The sequence below is a fragment of the Acipenser ruthenus genome, unplaced genomic scaffold (assembly GCF_902713425.1).
Source record: "Acipenser ruthenus unplaced genomic scaffold, fAciRut3.2 maternal haplotype, whole genome shotgun sequence".
NCBI lineage: Eukaryota > Metazoa > Chordata > Actinopteri > Acipenseriformes > Acipenseridae > Acipenser > Acipenser ruthenus.
Genome location: NW_026707855.1, coordinates 1,153 through 21,996, shown reverse-complemented (window position 1 = coordinate 21,996; position 20,844 = coordinate 1,153). Strand labels below are relative to the sequence as shown.

Genomic DNA, 20,844 nt, shown 5'->3' with positions numbered 1-20,844 from the left:
TTCTTTGTAACAGAGACGCCCACCCTACATGTGTATTTTAAAGCATAGTCTGCTGATTTGTAATATTCCCCATACTGAAAAACTGCAGTGCGCACTCCATCGTATGCCTTCCGAGAAGCACAAAGGGAGATTTTTAAATATTTTTTAGCAATGGAAGAGTTTATGTTATTTGGGAATAAATATAAATGGCTTGAAGTTTGCTTGCATTGGTTTGCATACATGTAATTGAGATTAGACTTTCCTGTCCAGTGTTGCTTTCTTCTTAGATGTGGTCTCAGTTTCAGCTGAGCAGGATGGTCTATGTGGCGCAATCGGTTAGCGCTTTCGGATGTTAACCGAAAGGTTGGTGGTTCAAGCCCACCCAGGACGATGTTTTTTGCATTTCTTAATCACATTAGAAAATGGCACTCTGATAAGTTGTTATTTCTTCCAATTACACTGAAGAAAAAAGTGTGTTCTGTTCTTTAGTTCAAAATAATACAAAACAAAAATATTCCTGCTGTTTGCCGAAACCCGGGATCGAACCAGGGACCTTTAGATCTTCAGTCTAACGCTCTCCCAGCTGAGCTATTTCAGCTTGACAAGCCTCATTTTTCGAGATAACATTCTTTTTTACAACAGTTGTAATATAATTAGGTACATTTCTAAACTCCGCTAGTAACATATAATCTCAAAGCGCTATAATTTATTTCAGCTCTTATGATGGACAAGTATCCTTGCGCATTATATGATCCTTGATTGCGAAATGTAATAATAATTAATTGCCTTCAGTTAATATTTTAGAAAAACTACTTTGCTAACAGAAGAAAAACAAGCTAGTAGAAGATGGTTTTGATCCATCGACCTCTGGGTTATGGGCCCAGCACGCTTCCGCTGCGCCACTCTGCTACAGCTTCCACATGACTGAATTACCAAGCAGCAGAAAAAAACTGAACTCATCGTTTTAACCAGCCACGGCAGTGGCCGGGGCGAACCATGGAAACGTCGCAAATCAGAGATGATCTGTTTTCTTTTCTCCCAAATACGGTATGCAAAGTATGCAAATTTTCTGCCCACTTTGATCACAGGCAGTTTTATCCCCCAGTTTCGGCTGCCAATTCCAATATTCTGTCTCTCTAAAGCATCTTAAATCGTGGAAAGCGCTCTTTGTTTAAAATTACACTGAAGACTTATTTTGTTCGACCAGGCTTACAATTAGATATTTTCTTGTTTTTAAGTAGAGTTTGTGAAGCGCATATGGTGCGCTATAGGATACCAAGACCAATCCCTTCAAAACATGTTTCACTCTAGAAATGATCCTTGCAAATATAGTCTTAACTTTTATTTGCAGACCGTCGCCCCGAACTGGCAAGCTCTACTTCATATGATACAATGACTGGGCAACAACGAGGTGTTCCATTAACAATACAAACTAACTTGAAACAGCCAAGCCGTTAAAGCATACCTTAAGTTTGTCATGTGATACAAAAGCAAGTTTTGACATTTTTGCATTGCCTGCCTCGTCAAACAAGCTCGAGCCACAGCACACAGCGCTGCTGCATCGGGACACAGAGGTGGATTTTAAAGCGACTGAATCAACGAGCTGAGACTACTTTTTGAAGAAATTGAAAGCATAACTCGTCGAAATATTTGCTTTTTATTTAATTTATTTATTTTTTGAATTTGCAATTGGCAGACTACATTGTGGGACAATCTGAATTGCTCGTATCAAGCTGCGATGTAGCCTATGAGAATCACATGCACAATTCAAGGGGAATTAGCTCAAATGGTAGAGCGCTTGCTTAGCATGCGAGAAGTAGAGGGATCGATGCCCGCATTCTCCAAATAGTTTTAATGTTTCTGCGTATTTAGTCCCAACGCATTATGGAGATACATACAAAGTGTGACAATTCTTTGTAACAGAGACGCCCACCCTACATGTGTATTTTAAAGCATAGTCTGCTGATTTGTAATATTCCCCATACTGAAAAACTGCAGTGCGCCCTCCATCGTATGCCTTCCGAGAAGCACAAAGGGAGATTTTTAAATATTTTTTAGCAATGGAAGAGTTTATGTTATTTGGGAATAAATATAAATGGCTTGAAGTTTGCTTGCATTGGTTTGCATACATGTAATTGAGATTAGACTTTCCTGTCCAGTGTTGCTTTCTTCTTAGATGTGGTCTCAGTTTTGGCTGAGCAGGATGGTCTATGTGGCGCAATCGGTTAGCGCGTTCGGCTGTTAACCGAAAGGTTGGTGGTTCAAGCCCACCCAGGGACAATGTTTTTTGCATTTCTTAATCACATTAGAAAATGGCAGTCTGATAAGTTGTTATTTCTTCCAATTACACTGAAGAAAAAAGTGTGTTCTGTTCTTTAGTTCAAAATAATACAAAACAAAAATATTCTTGCTGTTTGCCGAAACCCGGGATCGAACCAGGGACCTTTAGATCTTCAGTCTAACGCTCTCCCAGCTGAGCTATTTCAGCTTGACAAGCCTCATTTTTCGAGATAACATTCTTTTTTAGAACAGTTGTAATATAATTAGGTACATTTCTAAACTCCGCTAGTAACATATAATCTCAAAGCGCTATAATTTATTTCAGCTCTTATGATGGACAAGTATCCTTGCGCATTATATGATCCTTGATTGCGAAATGTAATATTAATTAATTGCCTTCAGTTAATATTTTAGAAAAACTACTTTGCTAACAGAATAAAAACAAGCTAGCAGAAGATGGTTTCGATCCATCGACCTCTGGGTTATGGGCCCAGCACGCTTCCGCTGCGCCACTCTGCTACAGCTTCCTCATGACTGAATTACCAAGCAGCAGAAAAAAACTGAACTCATCGTTTTAACCAGCCACACGGCAGTGGCCGGGTCGAACCATGGAAACGTCGCAAATCAGAGATGATCCGTTTTCTTTTCTCCCAAATACGGTATGCAAAGTATGCAACTTTTCTGCCCACTTTGATCACAGGCAGTTTTATCGCCCAGTTTCGGCTGCCAATTCCAATATTCTGTCTCTCTAAAGCATCTTAAATCGTGGAAAGCGCTCTTTGTTTAAAATTACACTGAAGACTTATTTTGTTCGACCAGGCTTACAATTAGATATTTTCTTGTTTTTAAGTAGAGTTTGTGAAGAGCATATGGTGCGCTATAGGATACCGAGACCAACCCCTTCAAAACATGTTTCACTCTAGAAATGATCCTTGCAAATATAGTCTTAACTTTTATTTGCAGACCGTCGCCCCCAACTGGCAAGCTCTACTTCATATGATACAATGACTGGGCAACAACGAGGTGTTCCATTAACAATACAAACTAACTTGAGACAGCCAAGCCGTTAAAGCATACCTTAAGTTTGTCATGTGATACAAAAGCAAGTTTTGACATTTTTGCATTGCTTGCCTCGTCAAACAAGCTCGAGCCACAGCACACAGCGCTGCTGCATCGGGACACAGAGGTGGATTTTAAAGCGACTGAATCAACGAGCTGAGACTACTTTTTGAAGAAATTGAAAGCATACCTCTTGTCGAAATATTTGCTTTTTATTTAATTTATTTATTTTTTGAATTTGCAATTGGCAGACTACATTGTGGGACAATCTGAATTGCTCGTATCAAGCTGCGATGTAGCCTATGAGAATCACATGCACAATTCAAGGGGAATTAGCTCAAAAGGTAGAGCGCTCGCTTAGCATGCGAGAAGTAGCGGGATCGATGCCCGCATTCTCCAAATAGTTTTAATGTTTCTGCGTATTTAGTCCCAACACATTATGGAGATACATACAAAGTGTGACAATTCTTTGTAACAGAGACGCCCACCCTACATGTGTATTTTAAAGCATAGTCTGCTGATTTGTAATATTCCCCATACTGAAAAACTGCAGTGCGCCCTCCATCGTATGCCTTCCGAGAAGCACAAAGGGAGATTTTTAAATATTTTTTAGCAATGGAAGAGTTTATGTTATCTGGGAATAAATATAAATGGCTTGAAGTTTGCTTGCATTGGTTTGCATACATGTAATTGAGATTAGACTTTCCTGTCCAGTGTTGCTTTCTTCTTAGATGTGGTCTCAGTTTTGGCTGAGCAGCATGGTCTCTGTGGCGCAATCGGTTAGCGCGTTCGGCTGTTAACCGAAAGGTTGGTGGTTCAAGCCCACCCAGGGACGATGTTTTTTGCATTTCTTAATCACATTAGAAAATGGCACTCTGATAAGTTGTTATTTCTTCCAATTACACTGAAGAAAAAAGTGTGTTCTGTTCTTTAGTTCAAAATAATACAAAACAAAAATATTATTGCTGTTTGCCGAAACCCGGGATCGCACCAGGGACCTTTAGATCTTCAGTCTAACGCTCTCCCAGCTGAGCTATTTCAGCTTGACAAGCCTCATTTTTCGAGATAACATTCTTTTTTACAACAGTTGTAATATAATTAGGTACATTTCTAAACTCCGCTAGTAACATAATCTCAAAGCGCTATAATTTATTTCAGCTCTTATGATGGACAAGTATCCTTGCGCATTATATGATCCTTGATTGCGAAATGTAATATTAATTAATTGCCTTCAGTTAATATTTTAGAAAAACTACTTTGCTAACAGAAGAAAAACAAGCTAGCAGAAGATGGTTTCGATCCATCGACCTCTGGGTTATGGGCCCAGCACGCTTCCGCTGCGCCACTCTGCTACAGCTTCCTCATGACTGAATTACCAAGCAGCAGAAAAAAACTGAACTCATCGTTTTAACCAGCCACACGGCAGTGGCCGGGGCGAACCATGGAAACGTCGCAAATCAGAGATGATCCGTTTTCTTTTCTCCCAAATACGGTATGCAAAGTATGCAACTTTTCTGCCCACTTTGATCACAGGCAGTTTTATCGCCCAGTTTCGGCTGCCAATTCCAATATTCTGTCTCTCTAAAGCATCTTAAATCGTGGAAAGCGCTCTTTGTTTAAAATTACACTGAAGACTTATTTTGTTCGACCAGGCTTACAATTAGATATTTTCTTGTTTTTAAGTAGAGTTTGTGAAGCGCATATGGTGCGCTATAGGATACCGAGACCAATCCCTTCAAAACATGTTTCACTATAGAAATGATCCTTGCAAATATAGTCTTAACTTTTATTTGCAGACCGTCGCCCCCAACTGGCAAGCTCTACTTCATATGATACAATGACTGGGCAACAACGAGGTGTTCCATTAACAATACAAACTAACTTGAGACAGCCAAGCCGTTAAAGCATACCTTAAGTTTGTCATGTGATACAAAAGCAAGTTTTGACATTTTTGCATTGCCTGCCTCGTCAAACAAGCTCGAGCCACAGCACACAGCGCTGCTGCATCGGGACACAGAGGTGGATTTTAAAGCGACTGAATCAACGAGCTGAGACTACTTTTTGAAGAAATTGAAAGCATACCTCTTGTCGAAATATTTGCTTTTTATTTAATTTATTTATTTTTTGAATTTGCAATTGGCAGACTACATTGTCAATCTGAATTGCTCGTATCAAGCTGCGATGTAGCCTATGAGAATCACATGCACAATTCAAGGGGAATTAGCTCAAATGGTAGAGCGCTCGCTTAGCATGCGAGAAGTAGCGGGATCGATGCCCGCATTCTCCAAATAGTTTTAATGTTTCTGCGTATTTAGTCCCAACGCATTATGGAGATACATACAAAGTGTGACAATTCTTTGTAACAGAGACGCCCACCCTACATGTGTATTTTAAAGCATAGTCTGCTGATTTGTAATATTCCCCATACTGAAAAACTGCAGTGCGCACTCCATCGTATGCCTTCCGAGAAGCACAAAGGGAGATTTTTAAATATTTTTTAGCAATGGAAGAGTTTATGTTATTTGGGAATAAATATAAATGGCTTGAAGTTTGCTTGCATTGGTTTGCATACATGTAATTGAGATTAGACTTTCCTGTCCAGTGTTGCTTTCTTCTTAGATGTGGTCTCAGTTTTGGCTGAGCAGGATGGTCTCTGTGGCGCAATCGGTTAGCGCGTTCGGCTATTAACCGAAAGGTTGGTGGTTCAAGCCCACCCAGGGCCGATGTTTTTTGCATTTCTTCATCACATTAGAAAATGGCACTCTGATAAGTTGTTATTTCTTCCAATTACACTGAAGAAAAAAGTGTGTTCTGTTCTTTAGTTCAAAATAATACAAAACAAAAATATTCTTGCTGTTTGCCGAAACCCGGGATCGAACCAGGGACCTTTAGATCTTCAGTCTAACGCTCTCCCAGCTGAGCTATTTCAGCTTGACAAGCCTCATTTTTCGAGATAACATTCTTTTTTAGAACAGTTGTAATATAATTAGGTACATTTCTAAACTCCGCTAGTAACATATAATCTCAAAGCGCTATAATTTATTTCAGCTCTTATGATGGACAAGTATCCTTGCGCATTATATGATCCTTGATTGCGAAATGTAATATTAATTAATTGCCTTCAGTTAATATTTTAGAAAAACTACTTTGCTAACAGAAGAATAACAAGCTAGCAGAAGATGGTTTCGATCCATCGACCTCTGGGTTATGGGCCCAGCACGCTTCCTCTGCGCCACTCTGCTACAGCTTCCTCATGACTGAATTACCAAGCAGCAGAAAAAAACTGAACTCATCTTTTTAACCAGCCACACGGCAGTGGCCGGAGCGAACCATGGAAACGTCGCAAATCAGAGATGATCCGTTTTCTTTTCTCCCAAATACGGTATGCAAAGTATGCAACTTTTCTGCCCACTTTGATCACAGGCAGTTTTATCGCCCAGTTTCGGCTGCCAATTCCAATATTCTGTCTCTCTAAAGCATCTTAAATCGTGCAAAGCGCTCTTTGTTTAAAATTACACTGAAGACTTATTTTGTTTGACCAGGCTTACAATTAGATATTTTCTTGTTTTTAAGTAGAGTTTGTGAAGCGCATATCAGGCGCTATAGAAAATATATATTAATAATTGATTGATTGATTGATTGATTGAATGTTAGCCTGCGTTCGGTCTGGCAGGTTTAATTCTTCAAAAGACAACGCCGAAGGGTCTGATAAATGACACTGTAATTATTTGAGATGATGCATGTAGACAATAATGTAAAAATGGTTGTTTTCGAATTTGTATCATTTAATTTCATTTTTCTTTTTAAATGTAGAGCTGTTTTATAGTTATTAATGTATTATTATTAGGCTTGTAGTATTAATATTATTCATAATGTTCATTATTAACGTCGGTATTGTCGGTATTAAACACAGCCAGATATGAGGTTCAGTCCAAACAGATCGCCGAACTCAGCGAGGTCCAGCAGGGGACAGTAACTTCACACGGGGCCATTTCATCTACCATCACCTCAGAAACACAAACAAGCAAATCATTATTATTCTCCATTTTTAAAAGTCGCTCAGCGCTCTCCTGTAGCAGAGCGTAAAGTCATTTAAATTCAGCTCCGTGTGCTTTCTGAGCTGCTCACTTACTTAATGCGCCTGAATGCATCGCATTGAACACAGCGCTGAAAGAGCCAACATGGCGAACTCTGGCATCCAGTTTCATAACCGCCTCCGACAGGGAGGCCAGCCAATCAGGCTCACATGCTGGGGATAGAGTGTTTCTACAGCCAATCAGGCTCACATGCTGGGGATAGAGTGTTTCTACAGCCAATAATACGCGACTGTTCCAACCAGACCCGCCTTCTGCTAGTGACGCTTTCATTTCAGTGCAGGAAATAGAGAGGTTTGTTTTGTTTATGTGTGGAGAGGTGGTTGCAGTCAGTGATGATTTTACAACACGCTGTCTCCTGCTGTTTAAAATATTTAGGTTGGGGTGAAATGTTTTCTAATAATTAGTGGTTTTTGTGTTTGTTTATTACCTGCACGGAGTTCCGTGAAAAGGAAAGCATCCCTTTTCTGTGTTGAATTTCACACACAGAGCGGAGCGCGTCAGTCGCAACTACAGACAAGTCGAGCTTTTCAATGAGATGATTTACTGAGAAACAAACGCGTTGAAGCTCCAGCAGAGCTCTGCGCGATTCTGAAAGACCAAAGTAAAGTTACTCCTTGCAAAGCCTGTTGTTTGTGTTCTTTCTTTATCACACCAGAAGAAGTGATGAATATATTTGAATGGGAAGTCTACAGTAAAAAAATAAATATTACTAAATAAAAACCGCAGGCGGCGTTTCCGCTAGACCAGTGTGAAAGAAAACCAGTGAAGATGGACGGCAGCGTGTCCGTGTCGCTCTTAGACGAGCTCGCCTCTACCATCGAGCACGCAGTGAAAGCGGCTCTACACACCGTCTTGTGTGCGATTACTAAAGCTGTCGGCAGCAAATTCACTGAATTCAGAGTGGAAATGGCTGGAAAGAAGAAAGAGAATGAAAGTCTGAAGCTGAGATTGGAAATATCAGAGAGCGAGCTGAAAGCTGTACGAGGGTGTATAAACGCTACAGATGCAGACATTAAACAACCTTTAAAATTTCAAGGTAAGATTGATGTTATTGTGTGGTATTGCTTGGTCAATCAAACACCTTAAACTACCTTCATTGGAAAGATTTTGGTTAGAATTTCTCTTAAGACAATGTGAATAAGGGGGCGGCAGCAGCACCCTGCATGCACCAACCCGGTGTAAGATTTTGGACCCGAGTGGTTCCACAAGTTCAATTAAGGGTTGAAGTTGGAGGAAGTAAATACAACACAGTAAGGTGTCAACTGAATTGTATCATTTTATTGAGTCTCTATATTGAGTCTCTAAATAAAGTACTTTGTTCAGCTGATGGTAAGCAGAATTAGGAAACGATCGCTCATATTGCTTATAAACATTTACTAATCCAGGTTATTATTTAAGAGCAGAGATGAGTTTGCACAGGATACATACAATAGGGAGAGCCACACCATTACAAATGTATTTTTAATACTACAAGGTATGTTATTGGATTTATATCTACAGGTCACGTGACGTTGCACAAGTAAGCTTCCAATGTTGTTCCTAATGATTATTACACAGGTGGAGTTTGAACAGAAAACATATTGCTGCACTTGAAAAAGTCTGAGTTGTGTAAATCACGTGTTTAAATGAAACTGCTTTGAGAATAAGCAGGCTATCCTGCTGCAGTCGCTTGTCTGCTCATTGTATTTGACACATTGAAACTTGTATTCTGCGTTGACCGTTTCCTTCAAAACCGTTCTCACAATACAGTATCAGGTAACAAAAAGACATTCCTCAGACACTTTGCTAAGACTGCAAGTCTCCAGGCTTGGTTTCTAAGCATGTTTGCAGTAGAGAAATGGATGTTTGCATTAGAACAATGCAAAGGCAGAATGGCGGTCATGATGGTGATTGACAGGGAGGTAGAAGTGGATGCAATGCTCCAGTGTGAGGCTACAGGAGGTGAGAAAGACCAGCAGCACTGAGTCTTGTTTTGTACAGGACGTAGAATAAAAAGGTGTTCATATGAAAATGCCTTTTCCTTCACTTTGTTCATAGGAACACAAACACAGCGTTAACTGATAATTTCAATGTAGAATAACAGGAATGGTATCAATGCCATCATGTACCTAAACCACCAAACTATTATACCGGCTCAACCCTATACGAAATAACTGAGGAACAGTAACTTTAAATCCCTGATCAAAGCAACTAACAAACCTAGCTAGTAAGTAAGAGATCTAATTGTATACAGTTTTGTTTCCCACAGATCCCATGGAGAGCCACGCTATCCCTGAATCTGAAGCACAGGAGGGGCCAAAGATAGAAGCAGATTACACACAAGAGGAGTCCTTTGACCAGGAGTGGTGTGCAAGTCTAAAGCAGGTTACTGAGCTGGCATGTGTTAAAGATGAAGAGGTCCCTCAACAGGAATGTGTTCCTATTAAAGAGGAGTTCATAGAGCAGGAATGTGTCCCCATCGCAGAAGAACTTCCTCATGAAAATCATCTCTGTACACTTGAGGAGAACAACAAGCTGGGATCCAACCTGTGTGATGACTCTCCATCTGAATGTGAACTGGGATTCAGAGGTAATCCTACAAAACAAGCAGCATTGAGCTGCCTATTCATCCTGCAGAACCTGGTACTGAACACCAGCATGTGCTTGAGATTCATATTTTAACCAAGGGGAGCTGCCCAACCACTATGTCAACAAGGACATCACTGTGCTTGCTCCTGAGGCACCTGCTAGATGTGCAGCCGCTGCCACGCCTCTTTAGAATGCTGTGAGATCAGCGGTGTCCAATCACGCTCCTGGAGGCCATTCCACTCCACATTGAACAGGTTCAGTTATATAAAGTGATACTCCTGTGTCTGGATGGACACCCCTGTGTTAGATCTTTGCCGTTCCCCATTCCTGGTAGACTGTTTGCAGTTGTGCTGCTCCCACAGCTTTACAGAGCTGCAGGGATCACATGTCCCATCACTGGGTGATGCCAAATCCAGTTGGGTTCCTCAGCATCACCAGAAGAAACATTTCAGTAGAGAATTTTTGTGGAGAATGTATGCAGCAGGATCGCCAAAATGAGAGTCTTATTTTATTTCTTACACTGTATTCAAATACAATATCATTTTTAAAAGCTCATCTCACGGCAACTATCCCGAGGACTGTAATGTTTGCTCGCAACGCCACATTTCACTTTTGTTTGTCTCACATTAAGCATTGCTGTGTTATTATTGTCACAGTACAGTAAGTACGTGTGTGGAGGTGTTCTGTACAGCAGACCAGCGAATCAGTTTCAGCTGGGAGGGGATTCTGGGAATCGTAGTTTTACCGTATCTTTGCTCTACAGATATTTTACACAAGAAAGTTTGATTAATAAAAAATGAGTTGTGGAAAAACCAAACCCCTCCAGCCCTACAGTTCTGCATGTCGTGTGTCTTCAATACAGCTAGAATAAAAAGACACGGTGCAGTGTGTGGGATTGCAAATGGAATTTCTATATGAATTATTAATTAGCAAAAAAAAAAATATATATATATATATATATATATATATATATATATATATATATATATTAGATAAAATGCAGTACTATCAAAATGCAGGTACTAAATAGGATTTATCATGATGCTCTGTTGGCTCGATTAAAAATATTCCAACTTAAACATTAAAAAAAGCATGTTGTTTTTCATTTTCCACTTGGCTGACATGTTGACATCATTCTTGCTGTGACTGAAACTTGCGGGACACTAACTGGTGAATGAATCCACCTCATCTCAAGCAACCAATCACTGAACTGCTCATTCACTTGTGTTCAGAACAGTGCATGTGGAAGAATGCTGTAAAATAACCTTTGTCTCTCTTCTCTTTCTTTCTTTAGCTTCTAAAGTAGATGAAGGAGAACACGATTCCACTCTATCACCCCAGTGCAAAAACTCTTCTAGAGGCAAACCACAGTGCAAGAAACACAGAGAAACAACACCCCAAGAAGAATATGTGAACACATTGAGAACTCACTCAGTTACAATCCCTTCCTTACAAGACAGACACCCACTTACTGTGGAGAGTACAGAGACGCCACATTCTGTGTGTTTTAACAATTCTGAAACCCAGGGCAACTTGAAGACCTTACCTCATTCTATTAAAGGTGGGAAGTGTTCCTGTCAATTAGACGCTCCTGAAACTCACAAGGGAAATCCCACAGGAGGGACTACGTTTTCCTGGGCTGATTGTAGGAAGAGTTTCAATCATATATCACTGCTTAAAGGAGACCAGCGCATTCACACAGGAGAGAAACCTTCCCACATACAGACCAGTGATAAGAGTTTCACACAGTTAGGAAATCTTCATTCACACCAGCGCATTCACATACGAGAGAAACCTTATCACTGTACTGAGTGTGGGAAGAGATTAAGTAATTTAGGAAATCTTAAAATCCACCAGCACATTCACACAGGAGAGAAACCTTATCACTGTTCTGAGTGTGGGAAGATATTCAGTGACTTAGGATCCCTTAAAAGGCACCAGCGCATTCACACAGGAGAGAAACCTTATCACTGTGCTGTTTGTGGGAAGAGATTCAACCAGTTAGGACACCTTAAAAGACACCATAACATTCACATAGGTGTGTAATCCTATCCCTGCACTTAGTGTGAAGAAGTGAAGTCAGTTGCAGACTCTTACAGGACTCGAGAACATTCTCAGAATTGCAGACACTTGGGGACACCTAAACAACAGGAGTACGTTTGACTAAATACAGAAATATTTACTGAAAACAAAAGAATAAACTTGCTTGATAAATAGGGTCACCCTTAATCACAATCTGTTCAGATCAAAAACTCACAAAAATCTGTGTTCATCATGTTGTTGAGCATTCTGATTGTGTTACATCACATTAGTAATATATTAAATAGATTGTTATCATGAGTGCAAGTTTCTCTTTTTTTCCTCCTGCATTGCTCAGCCTCTTGCAGTGTGTTGTGTGGGAATCTTCTCTGATACCATGGTGAATCTGCGGTACCTCAAGACGCAGCACAGTATACCACAGTTATCATGCGGGCAGCTTGAAGTGTAAAATCAATACTGTTTCCAGCAGGGTGCGCCAGAGACCTTTCAGCACTTTAATGGGCTGCATACCATTGCTTCTTAACAAGGTGATTTCTGCTCCTGATGTGTTGAATACTCCCCTCTCTCTCTCTGGGGGACTCTATCAAATAAACAGGCACAAGGTATTTAGAAATCACAGCTTTATTACATCAGCTTAGATTCTCTCGTGTACCAGTTCTCTGTGCATGGAAACAACATTTTCATGAGCCATCTGTGAAAACAGCACAAGAACTTTACACATGGCTAATTTATATAGCAAACCCCCACCTTTCCCCTTCATTTGCATGACGTCTGATGAAAGCCGGGTTTTCTCAAGTAAAATAAACTGAGCGAATGGGAACCTGAAAAAGCATTTTGCACAAGACATTTTTATTAAGCAATTCCAGTGGTTTGCAGAAGTATTCACCCCCCTGCAAAGTTTTCACATTTTGTTGGCACCTGAGCGTACTCCACAACGCTTTCAAATTAGACTTTACATGTAGAATCTACACAAACTACTCCACATTGATAAAGTTAAAGGTCACAAAATTAGTGAAATAGTTTTAGCCTGTATGTACTCAAAGTGGTTTAACTTGTAGATAATTACATTCAGGCATATAAAGACTTTCAAGCTGCAACTCACATAGTGAACCAACAAAGCAACCATGAAGACCAAGGAGCTTTTGAAACAAGTCAGGGATAAAGTGGTAGAGAGGCACAGAGAAGGGTACAAGAACATTTCAAAGGCTCTGATTATCCCTCTCAGCACAGTGAAGGCCATCATTAAGAAGTGGAAGGTGCATCATACCACCCAGACACTACCCAGATCAGGTCGCCCTCCCAAACTGAGCAGCTGGACAAGCAGGAAACTGGTTCGGGATGTCACTGAAGCCACCAATGACCTTGAGAGATCTGCAAAGTTCTGTGTCTAAGGTGGGGGTCAGCATTCACACATCAACAATAAGCCAGTCCCTACACAAAGCTGGCCTGTATGGATGGGTGGCAAGAAAGAAGCCATTACTCAAAAAGCAATTGAACTACTGGTGACACATTTGCTTTTTATATTTCCATATTTCAGCACATGCATCAGTGATGTGATATCCATCAAAGTTCCTTTGAAATGCACAATCAGGTGATCAGTGGGAGCAGTGGTCACGCTTCATTTGAAGTGCTGCTTGTTTAGTCTATTAACTGTTAGCAACGAGCTCATTAAAACTATCAAACATTGTTCATTGTGTTCTTAATGGTTGGTTAATTAAAAAGTAACCTATTTATGTACTAATAATGTCATATTATTGGAATTGGGAGAGGTTTGTTTAAAGGAACTATTGAAGCTAGTACTGTAGTAATGTTTAGCAGTGAGATCAGGTTTGGTTTTATTACCGTATACTCACTAGGAATTGACGCATGCGCTTATACTTGAGTATGTGCTGTTTTCTGTGCAGATGCAGTTACTCCTTTGGTTTCATATAGAAGCTTATCCACCTGCATTTGAGTGTAATGCAAGGTGTGGAGGCTCACATGTTCATATATTGAATTACAAGTTAAACACCATATTTATTCTTTCTCTTTGAATTCCAAATGTTGTAAGACGGATAAGGGTGTCTGCTAAGAAATAAATAAATAATAATCTTTTTAGCTTGTAATAATATAATAATAATATCTTTGTTTTTATATAGCACCTTTCATAGTGGACCACCATCTCACAGTGCTTTACAGAGGTAGGCTGTGAACTGTGCATTATATGCAGAGTCACTTACAATAGGGCATTGATTTAATAATATAAGAAAAGTTATGAACAAAATCAGGGAATTTAATGCATTAATACTTTTCTAGTAGCTGACTGATCCCTGGCTTTCATCTAGTTGGTTTTTAAAGACATCCTAATGACTCTGCAGCAGCACCATTCTAGTGACCCATTTCAAACACTCCCAACTCTGTGAGAAGTGTCTTCTCTAATCCTTCTTTGTTCCAGGCTAAATAGATTCAGTTCCCTTGTCTGTTGATTGTCTGTTAACTCCACTGCAAGGGATGTTGCCCAGTCGGAGGAGCACGTCAACCCGAGCCCTTTTTGACTCTGGGTGTAATAATAAATGTGTCAATTAGCAGACGCTGTTATCCAAAGCAACTACACAGACTAGGGAATGAACTATACACCAACAGTTTCTGCTGCAGAGTCACTTCCAATAGGACCTCGGTTTTACATCTCATCCGAAGGACGGAGCACAAGGAGGTTAAGTAACTTACTGTGAGAAGATGTGTCTCCTAACCTCTGTCCTAAGTCTGTCTCCACTCAGTTTATAACTGTGTACTCTAGTCCTGGTCTCTCTGATGTGCTTAAAAGAGTGACTACAGTTAACTCCAACTTTTTAAAAGCTTTTTAGTCTCCTCTAGTCTTTTTTTGTTCCAGACTGAATTGATTTAGTTCCCTCAACTGTGCTCTCATCATATTTAGGGTTGGTTGAGTGTACAAGGAAAACAACTGACTCTGGAGAGGAGTTACCAATCAATGCCAGCACACTGTAGATCCAGAATTCAGAACACAGAACCAGGGAGGACATTCGGCCCATCAGTGCAGCAGCTGATTGATCTCAAACCTGTTAAGTCGGGTCTTAAAGGATCCCAGCCCTAACAACATGACTTGGTAACCCATTCCATCCCCTCACCACACTCTGTGAGAAGGTGTCTCCTACCCTCCGTCCTATAGCTATCCACACTTAATTTCCAACAGTGCCCTCTGACCCTGGTGTCAGTGCTATGCTTGAGGTATTAGTTTGGGTTAACTTTGTCAACACCTTTCAAGTTTTTAAAGACTTCAGTCAAGTCCGCCTAATTGTTCTGTGTTCAAGCTAAACAAATTCAGTACCCTCTTCACAGCTCGTTCCTTTAAGCCCCGGGATTAGTCTTCACCTTTATGATTGCATCCCTGTTGCTGGTAGAAATGAGTCTATCACAACACCAAGGTCTTTCTCTCACACCCACTGTGTATTTCAATCCTACTTTTTTCCTTTTAAAAAGAGACTTGGTAATACATTTGTGAAATGTTTCAATAAGAAACATGCACTCCACACCGTACAGCAGCTGACTGATTTGCTAATGAAAGAAGCAGCTCAACCACAACACCTGGTATAATGAACATGTTTGTGAGCCAGGTGTTTGCAGTACTGTACTGTAGATATGAAATTCCAGAGAATGCTTCATTTTGCATGACTGATAACTAATCATTCTATTGCCTTTAATACTGTATATGGGGCCACCTGTCTGCACCTGCTGATCCCAGCACTGATCCTGCTCTGTGTTAAGAGAACAATGGAGATCACTGACACTGACACTGTGTCAATAGATTTGGATCATAGGGTTTAGAGGAAATAGTTTTCAAGTGAAGTATGGAAATTTGGAAGAGGAGGGCATCACACAGTATCACAGTGTAGAGAAAGAAAGGGTCCTTGATGAGGGTTTAGTGGTGAAGGAGTGCATTTGCCTGGGAGAGGGTATAAAACAGAGCAGGGTGGAGGGACCAGAGCAGCTGAAGAGTGGAAAAGCAGCACCAGCACCTTGTCAAGATGAAACCCTGGACTACAAGAGCCATTCTCCTCTCGGTCCTGACAGCATGTCTTCTGTCAGGGGCTGGTAAGACTGCCTTTCTCCTGAGTAACATGGGGAGGGAGGGAGGGATTGCATTGATTGCCTTCAACCTAAAATAAATGGGGGAAGAGATGGCATTGACTGACTTTCATCAGAATAACAGAAGGGTAGGGAGATAGCAGACAGTCTTCCATGAGATAACATAGTGGAGAAGGCAGGCTTTTCCTCAATGCTGCATCATTGAATAATCAACTTACCATAAGAATATCCTTCTGTGTTCTTAATTTGTACATTGCCATTTAAAAGAATGATTCCACCCCCTCCATTTCCTCTGTGTGCAGATGCAAGGAGCCTCCTTGAGGACTCTGAAGAGCTGGGAGATGATGATTACCAGGCCAGCAAGAGAGAACTGGGTAAGATCCATTCTTCCAGAACTCAATCCTATATTCTCAACACAGAGGTTTGTCTACTTGTCTTGGGGATTGATTTGATGAGCCTGTACTCCACTAGAATAAGACACAGCATTTAAAGAACTTGAAAACTCCCATGTGTTGCATCAACCACCTCCCACCATGGGGACCCCTTATTAAGAGGCTGCTTCAGACCAGAAGGATTCCCTGGTACTGTAAAATGCAGCTGTGGCTTATCCACGTGAATAGCCAAATCAACTCGTCGTTTCTTATCATTTATAAGAACTTATTAGAAATGAAACAGTCATCAACAGTAAATATTTAAATATATTGGGGGGGGGAAACAAATCAAGGTTTGCATTTGAAATTTCCCTTCGAGTCGATCTTGCCTCCTTCTCATCTCTTCAATAAACCATTGCAGGGTGTGAATAAAATACACTGAGATTTTAAAATGTTCATTCAGTTTGATTTACCTTTTTCACAAAATATACATATCCTTGAAACATATAGACCTGCTCTTTCATTTATTGTGCTAATATTCAAACCACTTTTTATACAGCAGATTTAATATAATAATTTATTTAAGAGATATTAAAAATACAAACTGATTTATTACAATTCCTTGCCTTATATAATATGTGGCACTTTAAAGTGGTTTATTTATATAATATTAATTCAACTATTCTACACTGTTGCAGTTATTAACAAAAGTGCAGAATTTTATGACCATAATTACATGTTTTCAATACAGATACAAAAATCTTAATAAAATTTAAAAAAATCCCAGTTTTCCTAATCGGTTCGTTTGCATTCTCCATTCCATGCTGTCATTCCTTTCATAGCACTGGATACAACACAGGACTGCTCTCATTAAAAATGTAACCACAGCCTGTGTTTACAGATCTCAGCAACACTTTGGAAGACTCAGAGGAGCAAGAAGGAGCACTGGAGAACAAGAGAGCGCTGGGTAAGAGAGAAAGAAAGAAAGAAAGAAAGAGAGAAAAGAAAGAGAGAAAGAAAGAGCAAAAGAGAGAGAAAGAAAGAAAGAAAGAAAGAAAGAAAGAAAGAAAGAGAGAAAGAAAGAGCAAAAGAGAGAGAAAGAAAGAAAGAAACAAACAAACAGAAAGAAAGAAAGAAAGAGAAACAAACAGAAAGAAAGAAAGAAAGAAAGAAAGAAAGAAAGAAACAGAAAGAAAGAAAGAAAGAGAGAGAGAAAGAAAGAGAAACAAACAGAAAGAAAGAAAAAAAGAGAGAAAGAAAGAAAGAAAGAAAGAAAGAGAGAAAAAAGAAAGAAAGAGAAACAAACAGAAAGAAAGAAAGAAAGAGAGAGAAAGAAAGAAAGAAAGAGAGAGAAAGAAAGAAATAAACAGAAAGAAAGAAAGAGAAACAAACAGAAAGAAAGAAAGAAAGAAAGAGAGAGAAAGAAAGAAAGAAAGAAAGAGAGAGAAAGAAAGAAAGAAATAAACAGAAAGAAAGAAAGAGAAACAAACAGAAAGAAAGAAAGAAAGAAAGAGAGAGAGAAAGAAAGAAAGAAAGAGAGAGAGAGAAAGAAAGAAAGAAAGAAAGAAAGAAACAGAAAGAAAGAAAGAGAGAGAGAAAAAAAGAGAAACAAACAGAAAGAAAGAAAGAAAGAGAGAGAAAGAAAGAAAGAAAGAAAGAAATAAACAGAAAGAAAGAAAGAGAAACAAACAGAAAGAAAGAAAGAAAGAAAGAAAGTTTCTTATTTGCAGGATTTAAGTTAAGCAATGACAAAAAAGCACAGTCCTGGGCAGACCACACAATTTGTTTAGAAACCCAACCTGACTAATCATCGCTAATCATGCATAACATCAAGGGCTACTGTATATCCAGAAATCTCATGCTTAAACCTCACAGCTCTGCATTGCAATGTAATGGGGAACTCTCTGCCTCCCTGTGTTGAGTGTCCTATGAAGCTGTGCACTGCAGTCGAGGGAATCCTTCATTGCTTCATGAAGCTCTCTTCTCCCTGTTCCAGAGGCAGAGGATTCAGGTGACAGTGATGCTGAACTGGACAGTGATGGACTCAAAGGAGAGCGGGAGTTGGGTGAGTCCTTTGAAAAGCACGTCTGGGTAGTGTGTGGGTACAACGTTAAACCTTCAAGAGGAACACATTGTGAATTACAGATGATAGACTTAAGGCCAAACCCCAGTGAATCTGAGCACATTTAGCTGCTGTTTCTCTACTGGCACTAACACAAAGTGCCCAGATCTGTTTCCTAATGTACGTCTAACTGTATAAACCTATTTCTGTTTTACCTGATAGGAGACAATATGATGGAGAAAAGAGCTGACAGTGAGTACAGACGGCCTATAGCTTCTTCTGTTGAGTGTGTTTCTGTCTCTCTGTCTGTCTGTCTGTCTGTCTGTCTGTTACACTGATGCGGAAGAGGAAAACACAAAGCTTGAGGGATATACACTTTGAAAATATTTCACCTGTTTGCATTTAACATGTGCATTTAAATGTGTTGATGCAGCACCTTTAATAAGACGTATTGTATTAATTGATCACCTTAAATGTCAGTAAGAAGGATCGCCCAACTGAGATATAATAACTTGACTAAAAGGTTGTCCTGTTCCTTTACCTTTTTATCAATCAATATTTATTTTATATAGCGCCTTTCATAGTTGACCACAGTTGTTTTGTGCATAAGTCTGTGTGATTCTTTTCATATGTAATGCAGACTGAAATATCTTTCTGTTAGTAAGTGCCATCACCATCTAGTGCATAGCAGTGAATTGAAAGCAGAAGGAAGCGTGATCCAGTCACTGGCTCTTCTATAAAGACACTTTGACTGATCCAGCCTACATTATGTACATATATCTAAGACAGGCAACTAGAACTGAAGAGAAGCTCCTGAACTCAGGTGAAAACATTGTAACACACACTCTAACAAAATGAAATCTGAAGCTCCTTACTGTTCAGCAATCTTCTTTAATGTACATTGAAATCCTAATCCAAATTTGGAGAGTTCCTCAACATGGTCTGTGTTTAAATAGAAGGGATGCAACCTACTGTGTTTAATGATCTTCACGTGCTTTCTGTCTCCTGAAGTGGATTCTGAAGTGGTCCTGACACAGTCCATGGTAGTGAAGAAGGATGCCCTGTCCAAAAGATACTACAGAAGTAAGTGTGTGTCTCTCTGGAGCTGGCTCCTGGTTTGGGTGAACTGCATGGATTGTAGACTGAAGGTCAATTGATTGAAGACATTGAGAAACACTTCAGTATTACAACATATTCTACCATGGAGTGGTTTCATAGTTGTGGACAGACTGGAGGAAACACTTTGAAATGTGCCCCTTGGTGTCTTCATTAAGCCTGTAACAGCTATCAAAATCAACTGATATTCTCAGAGGAACAGAAAACATTCCAGTAAATGGAACTCAAACATGAATATAAAGTGAACTATTAAATCCAATAACCACTGTTTCTGTTTTTCTTTTTCTTTGGAACAGCTTACTGTTGTAAGTATTTTATTTTATTATGGTACATTAATATGTAGAAATGAATTGTATATATTTTTAAATTGTATTTAATGGTGTATGTTTATTTCATTTCCAGATTATAGCATCTGTGCTCATGGTAAGTGTGAATCTGATATTTTAATAAAAATGTGACTGTACACTACAATACAATACACATGTACTGTGCGCTTCACAAGAAATGAATACATGTTAACAATGGGGCCTCCTGCAGCTGATGTTGAGAATATGGAATGGGGTATTATTGTATAATAGTATGAATTAGCTGCTCTTAATAAGAAATGCCATCTTTATTTAATACATACTCACACAGTGAGGTGTTCTGTATACTGTGGGAGGGGATATAAAGAAGGAGCCCTGTCTTTGGATTTTGCCAATAATAGAAATGTACAAATAGAGAGACACTCCTTTGAAATATATAGTTCTCTAATACACTACTGAGGCCCCATTCTTGTATAAAGCAGCCACTGCAGTGACTTCAAATGGACTGAACTCAATATATCACTTGTATCTTTCACAGTAAGGTACAGATGCTACTATGGTAAGTAAATGGATTCTACTTTATTTTATGCAGCAATCAGTGGGTTTTATTTATTATTTTCAATCAGGGCATGAATTGTTTATCAGTGTAGCTTTGCTGAGAGGCTTCAGTGACACAGTGACTAGAGTGCAGAGCTGCAGTGTGGAAGGTAGTGGGTTTGAGCAGTTTAGTGGTTAGTGCTGGGCTGTAGTATAGGAGTTAATGGGTTTGATAGCTCAGTGTTTAGAGAAAGTGGTGCCCTGCAGAGTGGAAGGCAATGTGCATGCTTGTGGATCTGAGTATTACTTTTTTATTCATTAGTCTTTTAGCAGTCGCTTTTCTCCAA

The 20,844-nt window shown here is 39.6% G+C and overlaps 1 protein-coding gene, 2 long non-coding RNA genes and 5 other non-coding genes across 9 annotated transcripts; 5 read left to right on the top strand and 3 right to left on the bottom strand.

Annotated features, from left to right (window-relative positions):
• Positions 1-504: 504 nt before the first annotated feature.
• On the bottom strand, positions 505-577 carry trnaf-gaa (transfer RNA phenylalanine (anticodon GAA)). The gene has a single exon. It is a non-coding gene; the product is annotated as a tRNA-Phe (tRNA).
• Positions 578-2,394: 1,817 nt separating this feature from the next.
• Positions 2,395-2,467, bottom strand: trnaf-gaa (transfer RNA phenylalanine (anticodon GAA)). Its single transcript has one exon. It is a non-coding gene; the product is annotated as a tRNA-Phe (tRNA).
• Positions 2,468-4,079: 1,612 nt separating this feature from the next.
• On the top strand, positions 4,080-4,153 carry trnan-guu (transfer RNA asparagine (anticodon GUU)). Its single transcript has one exon. It is a non-coding gene; the product is annotated as a tRNA-Asn (tRNA).
• A 1,813-nt stretch (positions 4,154-5,966) lies between these two features.
• On the top strand, positions 5,967-6,041 carry trnan-auu (transfer RNA asparagine (anticodon AUU)). The gene has a single exon. It is a non-coding gene; the product is annotated as a tRNA-Asn (tRNA).
• Positions 6,042-6,176: 135 nt separating this feature from the next.
• trnaf-gaa (transfer RNA phenylalanine (anticodon GAA)) lies at positions 6,177-6,249 on the bottom strand. The gene has a single exon. It is a non-coding gene; the product is annotated as a tRNA-Phe (tRNA).
• Positions 6,250-7,685: 1,436 nt separating this feature from the next.
• LOC131728445 (zinc finger protein 184-like) lies at positions 7,686-12,483 on the top strand. Of its 2 annotated transcripts, XM_059019436.1 has the most exons (3): positions 7,686-8,451; positions 9,664-9,984; positions 11,278-12,483. In XM_059019436.1, exons 1-3 carry the CDS (start codon positions 8,184-8,186, stop codon positions 12,027-12,029), a joined length of 1,341 nt encoding a protein of 446 aa, XP_058875419.1. In that variant the 5' UTR covers positions 7,686-8,183; the 3' UTR covers positions 12,030-12,483. The 2 variants fall into 2 exon arrangements, with proteins under 2 accessions (XP_058875419.1, XP_058875420.1); XM_059019437.1 differs by lacking the exon at positions 11,278-12,483 and having other exon boundaries at positions 9,664-10,904.
• Positions 12,484-15,855: 3,372 nt separating this feature from the next.
• LOC131728439 (uncharacterized) lies at positions 15,856-17,426 on the top strand. Its single transcript, XR_009322689.1, has 3 exons — positions 15,856-16,112; positions 16,409-16,480; positions 17,379-17,426. It is a non-coding gene; the product is annotated as an uncharacterized LOC131728439 (long non-coding RNA).
• A 1,046-nt stretch (positions 17,427-18,472) lies between these two features.
• Positions 18,473-20,030, top strand: LOC131728448 (uncharacterized). The gene is made up of 3 exons (XR_009322690.1): positions 18,473-18,542; positions 18,762-18,791; positions 19,551-20,030. It is a non-coding gene; the product is annotated as an uncharacterized LOC131728448 (long non-coding RNA).
• The last annotated feature ends 814 nt before the right edge of the window (positions 20,031-20,844 follow it).